The following is a 14,227-nucleotide window of genomic DNA, read 5'->3' on the forward strand; positions in this document are numbered from 1 at the left end:
TACTTTTGGTTGTGTTTATATGTGTGTGTATGTTTCATGGTTTTTAAGTTGTAACACGCGGAAACGGATGTAGAAAGATGACACACGACACCATTCCTTGTGTTTCGGTTCGTTTAATATCGATGGATCGTTATATACAAAATTCCAAATACCACAACAAAAGATAAAAAAAACCCTGCAAAAACAAATAAGAAAGTAGTTAGGGGTTAGACCTCATCCTAATTGACCTTTGACCTTTGACCTTTTCATCTCCACTATATCTCTGCTGATAAATAAATGATTTCAGCAAAGATTGATTGCCCACTGGGCAGTCTATAGGCTTCGTTTTCAGCCCAGTTTTCAACAATGAACCTATATCATGTATGACTACATTATTGTAGTCGAGTCGGAAATGGAAGTTCCTTTGCACCATCATAATATATTTTTCACTCAACGTTTTTGTATTTGCCTGAAGTGTTTAGTTAATGAATCTTGATGTTCCCTTTGCAAAATCGAGTGTGACAATGGGACAATCTTAAATGAATACGCATTTCACTATGATTCGGATAGTAGAAATCGATTGAATTCGTTTTCTGGACAGCTAATATATTTTGAAATAAAATTCATCCCGAAATTGCCATGATTTTGGTAAAAAATTTGCATGTGCATTGTTATCTATCTGTTCAATCATTAACATCAACAACTATTGCACAATATCAGCATTCGACATGAAAGAGGACATAATATACCGATAATACTGAAACGCTTCATGACCGTATGTATGTCTTAATTTGTTTAGTTAAAGGGCAAATACCATATATTACTCGATATTGCGATAAAATGACACCAAAAAGCAACCTCTGTGACAGTATAATTTTTGTCTATCAGCTACATTATAAAGAAATTAGGGTGCAGCAAAGCCTACCCCCCCCCCTTATGGGACCGCCGCACAGTGGGCCAGAATGAGTTGAAACTGCGCCAAAATTATATTCCGAGTTATATTTTTACTTTAACATGATGATTAAGGGTAATTTTGGGCGTAGAATCGACTGAACATAATTTAAAGCCGATATGACGTCAGTTTGTTACCAAATTTTGATTGGCTACTTAAAACCTATTTGTGAAAAGACAAATTACGCTAAACAATGTGCAGTATATAAACTTTGTGTTATGTGTTACTTTAAGATTGACCAGAGTGAATGTTGGTTAATGCTTCTCACATGCCTAAAAAGTGTGTATGAGATCCTGAAAATAATGTTATGGCATCGAAATGGTCATTAGATTAAAAAAAATACAAAAAATCTGAAAAATATTAACCGTGCTTTATCAAGCAGAGTAGACTTGGGTAAAACGCAGAGTATAACACCACGAATGTTTTACTATGAGGAGGGTTTTTGGCTGAAATTATTCTACAAGTAACTTTTATTTCTGGTAGAGGGGCTGGTAGGCCTAATATGCGTTATCAACCTTTATTTTGTTTGCATTATGCCCGGAATTCATGTCATTTTCATGGAATGGAAGGGTAATTGCCATCGCCGTGCAAAAATGAACGGCAATATCCACCCCACACGGTGCGTTGCGATGACTGCGCGGTATAAAAAATAACCGTTTTTGAACAGGTTTTGGGGGTGTTGTGTCAAGTAAAATCGGCTCTAACATGAAAACGGGCAAGAACGGGCAGCTAAATTTGGTATCGACTTAAAGCTTAGACATCTAGCAAAATGATGATGATAGAATTTAAACGGAAATCCACGGAAATCTAAACTTTTCTAATATAAATGCAAAAAACATGGATTATCAGCCTATTTCGAAGAATAATTATCCTATAAACCTCCTGAAATGTGTCTATTATCTACTTTGAACCCTTCCACACCATAAAAGAATATATCAGGATAATGTGGGTGCTATTTCAGATTTCTACATGAAAAACCTCATGTGAAATGGCTTGGTTTTCAACTAAGTTGTCATATACGCGGCATTTCGCAAAATGTCACATTTTACGATTTGAGGTAGGAAATTAACAACCTTTATGCAAATTTCCGAATGAAATATTTTGCTGAAGTATTCTTCAAAGTGTTGTTTTTCAGCTGGGCATGACAAAAATTAAAAATCTGAAATTGCCCAAAATGACTTTTGGCGCACTTTTGTTTCGCCCCGGCCCACTGTGCGCCGGAGTCCCCCATCCTTTTTTCGTATTTTGCCCATTTCTTGGAAAATTCTACATTTTTGGAGCCCCATTGAAGGGAAAAGACGTTTCTGCTTTGCAGTAAAGTCACTTTTACTGTTGTTTAACCACTTAGGGATAAAAGAGTAGAGTTTTCTCTATCTGCTACATATAAAGAAGTGCTGGTACAGCAAAGCCTATCCCCTCTGGGGACTGCGAAAGTTACCCACCCTTTTTACGTATTTTATCCATTTATGGGAAAATATGCTATTTTCGAGCCCCCATTGAGGCAAAAAAGTGCTTTTGCTATGTAATAAAGTCACTTTCATTCTTTTGAAACTATGTGGATACGAAATAGTAGAGTTTCTTCTATTTGCTACATATAAACAAGTGCTAGCATATTGAAGCATACCCCCTTATGGGAGCGTCGAAATCACCCACCTTTTTTTTATATTTCACCTATTTATGGGAAGATGTGCTATTTTCGAGCCCCCATTGAGGCAAAAATTTTTGCTGCTATGTAGTAAGGCCACCTTTATTATTTTTAAACTATATGGATACGAAAGAGTAGAGTTTCCTCTATCTGCTACATATAAAGGAGTGCTGATACAGCAAAGCCTACCCCCTGTGGGGACTGCTGAAGTTACCCGCCCCTTTTACGTATTTTGCCCATTAATGGGAAAATATGCTATTTTCAATCCCCCATTGAGGCAAAAACGTGTTTCTGTTATGAAATAAAACAAATTTTATTGCTTTTAAACTATGTGGATTCGAAAGAGTCGAGTTTCCTCTATCTGCTACATATAAAGAAGTGCTGGCATTTTAAAGCATACCCTCTTAGGGGGTCGTCGAAATCACCTACCCCTTTTCCATGTTTTACCTATTTATGGGAAAATGCTACTTTTGAGCCCCCATTGAGGCAAAAAGTGTTGCTGCCATGTAGTAAGGCCACCTTTATTATTTTTAAACTATATGGAGACTAAAGAGTAGAGTTTCCTCTATCTGCTACATATAAAGGAGTGCTGATACAGCAAAGCATATACCCTCTGGGGACTGCTGAAGTTAGCAACCCCTTTTACGTATTTTGCCCATTAATGGGAAAATATGCTATTTTCGAGCCCCCATTGAGGCAAAAAAGTGCTTTCGCTATGTAGTAAAGCCACTTTTATTGCTTTTAAACTATGTGGATTCGAAAGAGTCAGGTTTCCTCTATCTGCTACATATAAAGAAGTGTTGGCATTTTAAAGCATACCCTCTTAGGGGGTCGTCGAAATCACCTACCCCATTTCCATGTTTTACCTATTTATGGGAAAATGCTATTTTCGAGCCCCCATTGAGGCAAAAAGTGTTGCTGCTATGTTGTAAGGCCAATTTTTATTGTTTTTAAACTATATGTTGTTATTGTTTTTAAACTATACTTTATTGTTTTTAAACTATACTTTAGGAGTAGAGTTTCCTCTATCTGCTACATCTAAAGAAGTGTTGGCATATTGGAGCATATCCCCTTAGGGGGTCGCCGAAATCCCCCATCCCTTTTCCATATTTTACCTATTTATGGGAAAATGCTATTTTCGAGCCCTCATTGAGGCAAAAAATGTTTCTGCTATATAGTAAAGCCAGTTTTATTCTTTTGAAACTACGTGGAATTAAATTTGTAGGCTTTCATCTATCTGTTGCTAATAAGTGGTTGCACAGCAAAGCCTATCCCCTCTGGGGGTTCCCAAAGTCACCCACCCCTTTTCCATATTTTTTCCAATATATGGGAAAATTTGCCAATCTTGGAGCATCTGAAGAAGGGAAAGGTCGATATGCCAGCATTCTTTTTACATGTAGCTGACAGAAAAAACCTATTATTTTATTTCCAAGTGGTTTCCAAAATCAAAACTAGCATAACTATATAGCATAAATGCCCTTTTGCCTGAATGGGGGCTCAAACACTGCAATTTTTCCAATAAAGAGAGAAAATAGACGTAAAAGTTGGAAGAGTTCGGCAGCCCCTGAAGGGGGAAGGCTTCATTGTGCTACCACATCTTTATATGTAACTGATAAAGAAGATCATACTTTGTCATCTTTATGTGCTTACAAAGCAAAAACAAGGGCTTTACTACAAGGCAGAAACACCTTTTGCCTCAATGGTTCTCCAAAATTACGAATTTTCCGAGAAATTGGCAAAATACGAAAAAGGATTGGGTGACTTTGGCAGCCCCCTGAGGGCTAGGCTTTGCTATGCCCTAACTTCTTTATATGAAGCTGATAGAGAAAAACCTACTCTTTTGTCTCTAAGTGATTTAAAAGAAAAAATACATACCCGAAACAAAATTTTGCCACATTGGGGGCTCCGAAAAGCACGATTTCATAATAGTCAAGCTACGGATAAGGGTGTGGTATGTAACCTTCTACTGGCTCTTGTGGGACTATGCTTTAAGGTGCATGCAAAATGAAAATGCAGAGCAATGCCTCGATCCTCTATCTTTTTCAAGAGATTTCATTATAAAAGTTGCTTTGTGTAGAAAATGCCTTTTACCCTCATACACATGATACAAGTAATACATACCTTTATATCGATCGCTAAGCACGTTACATGACTTTTTCTGCATGTTGGGCAAATCATCAAATGCGATGCAAGATAAAACAGATAGATGTCAATACACATGATTATTTTGGTTCAATTTTATTTATAAATTCTTTTTTTTTTCAAAATATATTATTTCAGAAAACAATTTCAACCGATTTCTACTATCCAAATCATACTGAAATGCGTATTCATTTAAGATTGTCCCATTGTCAGACTCTGACAAATAATTGATTTTCATTAAAAAAAAGTCCAAGAGGGCCGCAAAAGATATCAATTTTGAACCCCGTTGGACACGATTTTGCAAAGAGAGCATCAAGATTCATTAACTAGACACTTCAGGCAAATACAAAAACGTTGAGTGCAAAATATTTTTATGGTAGACAAGAACCCCCTTTTCCGACTCGACTACAACGATGCAGTCATACATGGTATAGGTTCGTTGTTGAAAACTAGGCTGAAAACGTAGCTTATAGACTGCCCAGTGGGCAATCAATCTTTGCTGAAGTCATTTATTTATCAGCAGAGACATAATAAAGATGAAAATATGCTGTCTGGAAGATTTAATGTCATGCAAAATGCAGGAAACATCAATAAAGTAGGCATATCGTTCGCACACCTCAGCTATATGATAAAAATAGACCAAAAACGCATGATTTCTATGTGCGCATCATATTGAAAAGGGGGCTAAAATCACAGTCTATAATGTCATTTCCAATTACTGGCATATATTTTCTAAAAGTAGAGATATAGATAAAGAGAATGATATTATGCTTGAGAGGAAATATATTAAACAAAGTACATTAAAAAAGAAAATAAATTTCTAAATCGATTTTCGACAATTTTTGATGTAAGAAATCTCCTAAGCTAATGATATGCAAATTTCATTACGTAATTTGCATATGTAAACAATAATTTTTTTTGGTGAAATTTTGCATATCTCTTGTACATTATTTGAACAATATATTTTGAAAGTTTCATACAAAACACGCATGATTTGGCTGAGATATTTTCCCTTGACTTCATGCTATGTGTAGAATGTCTAAAAAATGATGAAATAGGGCCATTTTGTAGTGACGTCATATATTACGTCATTTCGGAAGGAAGACCACGGATAGAACCCGGCAGCAATGCATTTTTGTAAACTTCAGGGTCCATGCCATCCAGCTATGGGGTCATTTGCTTGTCCGGCTTTCGGTTGAATAAACCTTCTGGGCTGCCGGACTAGTACCCATTTACCTCACCTGGGCTGAGTGCAGCACATTGTGGATCAGTTTCTTGCCGAAGGAAATTACGCCATGGCTGGGATTCGAACCCACGACCCTCTGTTTCAAAGTCCGAAGACTAATCCACTGGGCCACAACGCTCCACATACGCTCCATCTTACGTACGTAACGTGCCCTATCTTGAAAAAAGACACCCTTTTTACTTTTTTTTTTTGGTCGCGCATGGTATCCACTCGTCAATGTAAGTGCCCCCCCCCTGGGAATTTGCCCAGCCAATTTTTACCACCCGGTTCTTAGAGTATAGTAGTTACTGCTGTGAGAACAAGCCGTGTCAAATCTTTCTTCCAAGATCACGTGCAGGTTGAGGGAACAAAGCGATGGTGGGAAATCAAGATTAGATTTATTGATTTCCGTTCAAACAAATGATATAAGTGTCACCAAGCCACTAAATCTGATATCCCCTCCAAATAAAAAAAAAAGTTCTTCAACATCAGACACCAGCCCGCCTCTCAGAATAAGACAATAATTAAGAGGTTTAAAAAAGTTTATAAAATCATTGATTTTCTGTGTTTGTGTGTGTGTGGGGGGAGGGGGGAGTTTGTGTGTGTGTATCCACTACTAAAGTACGCCTGCTCTATACATCAAACCACGATCTCTGATCAGTACAAGTTTATCATGAATGTTGAGCTTCAAATCTCTTTCTGAATTGCCTTAATATAATTTTACATGGGCATTTATCAGAAAGATTAATGACTATTTTTACAAGAGTTAGAAGCATAAAACAAATCACTTTTTAAAATATTGACGTAGTTATCGTGCTACTCGTTTACTAACCAAATTCATGAGGTTCAGTTAAAGAATAAACGTTGCCAAGGAAAAATATCTGACATGGAGCACGTGGAGAGTTGATCTATAAAATAGGCACCCCTATAATCTGCTTCCTCTCACAAATCTCATAATAATAGACCGTATTTGGTAATTGATAACCCAACCGAGGAAAGCAATTATATTGTATGAAATGTGTTATTGCCAAATGACATAAGACATGGGTAACGAACAGACACAATGCATATTCATTTCGCATGACGTCAGATGCAGACAGCCCCATTCATCGGGGAATACCAACGGAATTTAACTCTCAGAATACCAGGTAGTGAACATTATCGTAGGTAAAGTTTCTCACGTGGGTTGAACCTTTTTTTAAAATATAAAAATTCATCACTATACCTCAGTCACATTTGCTCTACGGCGGGTTGAAAACAGACGTTATAATTTTTTTGTAATAACTACATTATACGTGTTATAGGTGGTTTGGAGTAGCCGTACGTCCGGCTTAGAGCAAATGTAACTTAAGTATTAAGAATACATGAAATATAAAGAACAAAATAAAACAATTACATGTAACAATATTTAAAAAATGAAAGCAATACACAAAAATTGAATTAAAGAGAGAGAGATCGAGGGAGCAGCGAAACAAATTGAAATTCACCGATCTTGTGCATACTTTGGATGTTATTTTTTATTTTGTTGAGAAAACTTCTAATGAGATTGTCCCCACCAAACCTGCTATCTGTGCAGTCTGCAAGTACAGACTCATATTAGACATTTAAACAATAATAGGGTCTATAGTGAAGACTAGACGCTGAAAACTCTGTCTAAGCATGGAACTACTCAGCTCCATGGTCTAAGTCAACAATACATAGTGGTGGATCTATAGTCTCACTACTTCAGACTCATATTAGACATTTAAACAATAATAGGGTCTATAGTGAAGACTAGACGCTAAAAACTCTGTCAAAGCATGGAACTACTTAGCTCCATGGTCTAAGTCAACAATACATAGTGGTGGATCTATAGTCTCACTACTCCAGACTCATATTAGACATTTAAACAATAATAGGGTCTATAGTGAAGACTAGACGCTGAAAACTCTGCCTAAGCATGGAACTACTTAGCTCCATGGTCCAAGTCAACAATACATAGTAGTGGATCTATAGTCTCACTACTTCAGACTCATATTAGACATTTAAACAATAATAGGGTCTATAGTGAAGACTAGACGCTGAAAACTCTGCCTAAGCATGGAACTACTTAGCTCCATGGTCCAAGTCAACAATACATAGTGGTGGATCTATAGTCTCACTACTTCAGACTCATATTAGACATTTAAACAATAATAGGGTCTATAGTGAAGACTAGACGCTGAAAACTCTGCCTAAGCATGGAACTACTTAGCTCCATGGTCCAAGTCAACAATACATAGTGGTGGATCTATAGTCTCACTACTTCAGACTCATATTAGACATTTAAACAATAATAGGGTCTATAGTGAAGACTAGACGCTGAAAACTCTGCCTAAGCATGGAACTACTTAGCTCCATGGTCCAAGTCAACAATACATAGTAGTGGATCTATAGTCTCACTACTTCAGACTCATATTAGACATTTAAACAATAATAGGGTCTATAGTGAAGACTAGACGCTGAAAACTCTGTCTAAGCATGGAACTACTTAGCTCCATGGTCCAAGTCAGCAATACATAGTGGAGGATCTATAGTCTCACTACTTCAGACTCATATTAGACATTTAAACAATAATAGGGTCTATAGTGAAGACTAGACGCTGAAAACTCTGTCTAAGCATGGAACTACTTAGCTCCATGGTCTAAGTCAACGATACATAGTGGTGGATCTATAGTCTCACTACTTCAGACTCATATTAGACATTTAAACAATAATAGGGTCTATAGTGAAGACTAGACGCTGAAAACTCTGTCTAAGCATGGAACTACTTAGCTCCATGGTCTAAGTCAACAATACATAGTGGTGGATCTATAGTCTCACTACTTCAGACTCATATTAGACATTTAAACAATAATATGGTCTATAGTGAAGACTAGACGCTGAAAACTCTGCCTAAGCATGGAACTACTTAGCTCCATGGTCTAAGTCAACAATACATAGTGGTGGATCTATAGTCTCACTACTCCAGACTCATATTAGACATTTAAACAATAATAGGGTCTATAGTGAAGACTAGACGCTGAAAACTCTGTCTAAGCATGGAACTACTTAGCTACATGGTCTAAGTCAACGATACATAGTGGTGGATCTATAGTCTCACTACTTCAGACTCATATTAGACATTTAAACAATAATACGGTCTATAGTGAAGACTAGACGCTGAAAACTCTGTCTAAGCATGGAACTACTTAGCTCCATGGTCTAAGTCAACAATACATAGTGGTGGATATATAGTCTCACTACTTCAGACTCATATTAGACATTTAAACAATAATAGGGTCTAGAGTGAAGACTAGACGCTGAAAACTCTGTCTAAGCATGGAACTACTCAGCTCCATGTTCTAAGTCAACGATACATAGTGGTGGATCTATAGTCTCACTACTTCAGACTCATATTAGACATTTAAACAATAATAGGGTCTATAGTGAAGACTAGACGCCTGAAACTCTGTCTAAGCATGGAACTACTTAGCTCCATGGTCCAAGTCAACAATACATAGTGGTGGATCTATAGTCTCACTACTTCAGACTCATATTAGACATTTAAACAATAATAGGGTCTAGAGTGAAGACTAGACGCCTGAAACTCTGTCTAAGAATGAAACTACTTAGCTCCATGGTCTAAGTCAACAATACATAGTGGTGGATCTATAGTCTCACTACTTCAGACTCATATTAGACATTTAAACAATAATAGGGTCTATAGTGAAGACTAGACGCCTGAAACTCTGTCTAAGCATGGAACTACTTAGCTCCATGGTCCAAGTCAACAATACATAGTGGTGGATCTATAGTCTCACTACTTCAGACTCATATTAGACATTTAAACAATAATAGGGTCTAGAGTGAAGACTAGACGCCTGAAACTCTGTCTAAGAATGAAACTACTTAGCTCCATGGTCTAAGTCAACAATACATAGTGGTGGATCTATAGTCTCACTACTTCAGACTCATATTAGACATTTAAACAATAATAGGGTCTAGAGTGAAGACTAGACGCCTGAAACTCTGTCTAAGAATGAAACTACTTAGCTCCATGGTTCAAGTCAGCAATACATAGTGGTGGATCTATAGTCTCACTACTCCAGACTCATATTAGACATTTAAACAATAATAGGGTCTATAGTGAAGACTAGACGCTGAAAACTCTGTCTAAGCATGTAACTACTTAGCTCCATGGTCAAGTCAACAATACATAGTGGTGGATCTATAGTCTCACTACTTCAGACTCATATTAGACATTTAAACAATTATACGGTCTATAGTGAAGACTAGACGCTGAAAACTCTGTCTAAGCATGGAACTACTTAGCTCCATGGTCTAAGTCAACAATACATAGTGGTGGATCTATAGTCTCACTACTTCAGACTCATATTAGACATTTAAGCAATAATAGGGTCTAGAGTGCAGACTAGACGCCTGAAACTATGTCTAAGCATGGGACTACTTAGCTCCATGGTCTAAGTCAACAATACATAGTGGTGGACTAATAACTGTGCGCGGCAATGACCAGATGGCAGTAATACCTCAGTCACATTTGCTCAATAGCGGCCCTACGGCGATTCGAAAATAGCCGTTTCAACATTTTTTTTAATAGCTGCATATGAAGTAGGTGGTTTGAATGAAAATGAATCGAACGTCTGTTTTCGACTTGCCTTACGGCTAATGTAGTATTACACGCAGGTCTTGCGTGCATGACAAGGCTAACATAACAAACAATTGTTGTAATTTCTCTACAATTTTTTTTTTAATGAAATTACGCTTGATCAGTCCTCAAATAGTATCTATTGAAATTGAGAATATGCTTTGAACTTGGATTCGCATATTATGTATTCATGGGCAGATATTGAATAGTTAATACGGTACCAGGCGGCGTTACCCTGTATGTCACATGAACCCATAGCCAAACTACCATTTTTCAAAGGTTTTTGTGAACGATTGTAATTAGCGAGTTTTTGCCCAACAATGTGCAAGCTCTATTTCATCCATATCGAGAAATAAAATTCTGAATATCAAAAATGTGACCAATAACACTGGCAAAATCCCGGAAAATAGTGCGTTCAATATGTGCTCAACACTGGCGTAATTAGATCCCGGGAGGGTAGGGACAGCCATCAGACACACACAACTAGACACACGCACGCACACACACACCCTCACACACACACGCCCTCACCCAATACCCTAACCCACTCCCTACACACCCCTATCCTATGAGCACGCTCAGGTTATCTTGGCCCATGAAATTCCTATTCTTTAGATTCAATAAGTCCCCCATCTTTTTCCTCTTACCCCTCATATCCCCTAATTTGTAAAAAAATTAAGACAATTTCTCAAAGAGTCCCTTATTAAGTTTTCGCAATAATATCATATGAAGTTAGATGTACAGACCCTTTCAATCTCTTTACTTCATTGTACAGTACTTGTTCCCTTAAAAGCAATTTAGCAGACGTACCATGACGAATTGCCCGCTCGCTTTGCTCACTCGTTAATCGGCTTAGGCCATCAATTCCATTTTTTTTATTATAATTTTTTTTTTTGGGGGGGATGCACCCCTTTAAGATGCTGGATAGGGCGAGCGACTGACTACTCTAAACGTCATTCTATTAATTGAAAGCGACTTTCATGACTATTATAACTTCCCTGTTCTGTTTCATTCATAATAGTTAGTACACCGTCAATCCCGATGCTGGACTTAACGTCGCTCGCTGCCATTCTAACTGCAGGAAACTACATCCAGATGTTTGGGTATTATCATCCGAGATTTCTTTGGGAAGAACGAGTATATAACACATTTGTCTAAAACAAAGCTAACGAGTGCATGGACTGTACATGATTTTCATCGGAAGACATAGTGCTCCATCGTTACACCTGAATTATCTCTACAGCACCCCAGTAATCGACATTGGTTCACACAGTATATCACACAGTTTACCGGTCCTTTAATTTCTACATTTTGCAGTGGTTGTAAAACGTTAGTACGGCATTAACAATGTATAGGGTAACTTTACAAACGTATCGTGGAAATAGAAGACGTCACCAGCATCAATATCAGTATCTGTACCTAGTGAATAAAATACCAAAGGGTGTTTACCTGCACACATATAAAAAGAAATAACAATAATTGGCATTTATATAGCGCTTTATCAATCTACGACTATTCAAAGTGCTTCACAATTATTATTACCTGGTCACTGGATTCATAGCATTTCAAACAGCCTGTTAGGCGCACACTTGCTAAACCAAACACAAGGATGGTTGTTTCCTACCAGTACCCAATTAGCACATGGGAGAGAGTGGCAATGGCGCCTGGCCAAAGGGCTCTAGGCCTTGGTGTGATTCGAACACACGACCCTCTGATTACAAGGCGAGAGTTAGAACCGCTACACCACTTCCATGCTCCCACGGCAATAATGAAATTAAACATCATGGACTCAATGATGAAAAGGGAGTCATCTGTGGTCACATCACATTATCTAGCTACTCAACAGGAAATTTCTAAATTACCCAAATCCATCGATAATCTTAGAGCAAGCATGGTTCAAGATAATACAGATGACTACTCTCCGTTACAAATGGCTGTAATGAATGGTCACCTTGATAAAGTAAAAAGCCTAGTCAGTCAAGGGGCGAACGTGAATCAGGGTACCGCTGAAGGCTGGACACCGTTAATGATTGCGGCAAAGACCGGCAGAGTGGAGCTTTTGACATTTCTCATCGGTCAAGGGGCTGAAATTACAAAGTCTGTTACAAGACTGACTGCTTTACACTTTGCTGCTCTCCTTGGTCATCTTGATGCTATCAAATATCTGATCAGTCAAGGGGCTGATGTGAAAGAAGGAAATGAAAATGGTTGGACTGCATTTCACATTGCTGCTTTCAGTGGTCATTTTGATGTCATCAAATATTTGATAAGTCAAGGGGCTGAAATAAACCGAGGAAATAATAACGGTGGGACTGCATTACACTATGTTGCTTTAAGTGGTCATCTTGATATAACCAAATATCTCATCAGTCAAGGGGCTGAGGTGAAAAAAGGAGATAACGATGGTTGGACTGCATTACACTTCGCTGCTCTTAATGGTCATCTTGATGTAACCAAACATCTCATCAGTCAAGGGGCTGAGGTGAAAAAAGGAGAAAACGATGGTTGGACTGCATTACACACCGCTGTTCATAATGGTCATCTTGATGTAACCAAACATCTCATCAGTCAAGGGGCTGAGGTGAATAAAGGAGATAACAATGGTTGGACTGCATTACACTTCGCTGCTCATAATGGTAATCTTGATGTAACCAAATATCTGATCAGTCAAGGGGCTGAGGTGAAGAAAGAGTATAATAATGGCTGCACTGCATTACACATTGCTTCTCAGAATGGTCATATTGATGTAACCAAATATCTGATCAGTCAAGCGGCTGAGGTGAATAAAGGAGTTAGCAATGATCGGACTGCATTACACTTTGCTGCTCAGAATGGTCATCTTGATGTAACCAAATATCTGATCAGTCAAGGGGCTGAGGTGAATAAAGGAGATAACGATGATTGGACTTCATTACACTTTGCTGCTCAGAAAGGTCATCTTGATGTAACCAAATATCTGATCAGTCAAGGGGCTGAAGTGAATAAAGGAGATAACGATGGTTGGACTGCATTACACATTGCTGCTCTGAATGGTCATCTTGATGTAACCAAATATCTCATCAGTCAAGGGGCTGAGGTAAATAAAGGAGATAACGATGATTGGACTGCATTACACTTTGCTGCTCAGAAAGGTCATCTTGATGTACCCAAATATCTGATCAGTCAAGGGGCTGAGATAAACCGAGGAAATGATAACGGTGGGACTGCATTACACTATGTTGCTTTGAGTGGTCATCTTGATATAACCAAATATCTCATCAGTCAAGGGGCAAAGGTGAAAAAAGGAAATAACGATGGTTGGACTGCATTACACTTCGCTGCTCTTAATGGTCATCTTGATGTTACCAAACATCTAATCAGTCAAGGCGCTGAGGTGAAAAAAGGAGATAACGATGGTCGGACTGCATTAAACTTTGCTGTTCATAATGGTCATCTTGATGTAACCAAACATCTCATCAGTCAAGGCGCTGAGGTGAAAAAAGGAGATAACGATGGTCGGACTCCATTACACTTTGCTGTTCATAATGGTCACCTTGCTGTAACCAAACATCTCATCAGTCAAGGGGCTGAGGTGAAGAAAGGAGATAACAATGGTTGGACTCCATTACACTTCGCTGC

The 14,227-nt window shown here is 38.1% G+C and overlaps 1 protein-coding gene across 1 annotated transcript in view; it reads left to right on the forward strand.

Annotated features, from left to right (window-relative positions):
- The first annotated feature begins 12,218 nt into the window (after positions 1-12,218).
- The window catches only part of LOC135155283 (serine/threonine-protein phosphatase 6 regulatory ankyrin repeat subunit B-like), a 30,583-nt gene continuing 28,574 nt past the window's right edge, over positions 12,219-14,227 (forward strand). Inside the window, exon 1 of the mRNA XM_064104222.1 lies at positions 12,219-13,289. Within this exon, the coding sequence (XP_063960292.1) occupies positions 12,219-13,289 (1,071 nt within the window). The remainder of the gene's footprint in view (positions 13,290-14,227) is intronic.

The sequence above is a fragment of the Lytechinus pictus genome, chromosome 8, assembly GCF_037042905.1.
Source record: "Lytechinus pictus isolate F3 Inbred chromosome 8, Lp3.0, whole genome shotgun sequence".
Taxonomy (NCBI): domain Eukaryota; kingdom Metazoa; phylum Echinodermata; class Echinoidea; order Temnopleuroida; family Toxopneustidae; genus Lytechinus; species Lytechinus pictus.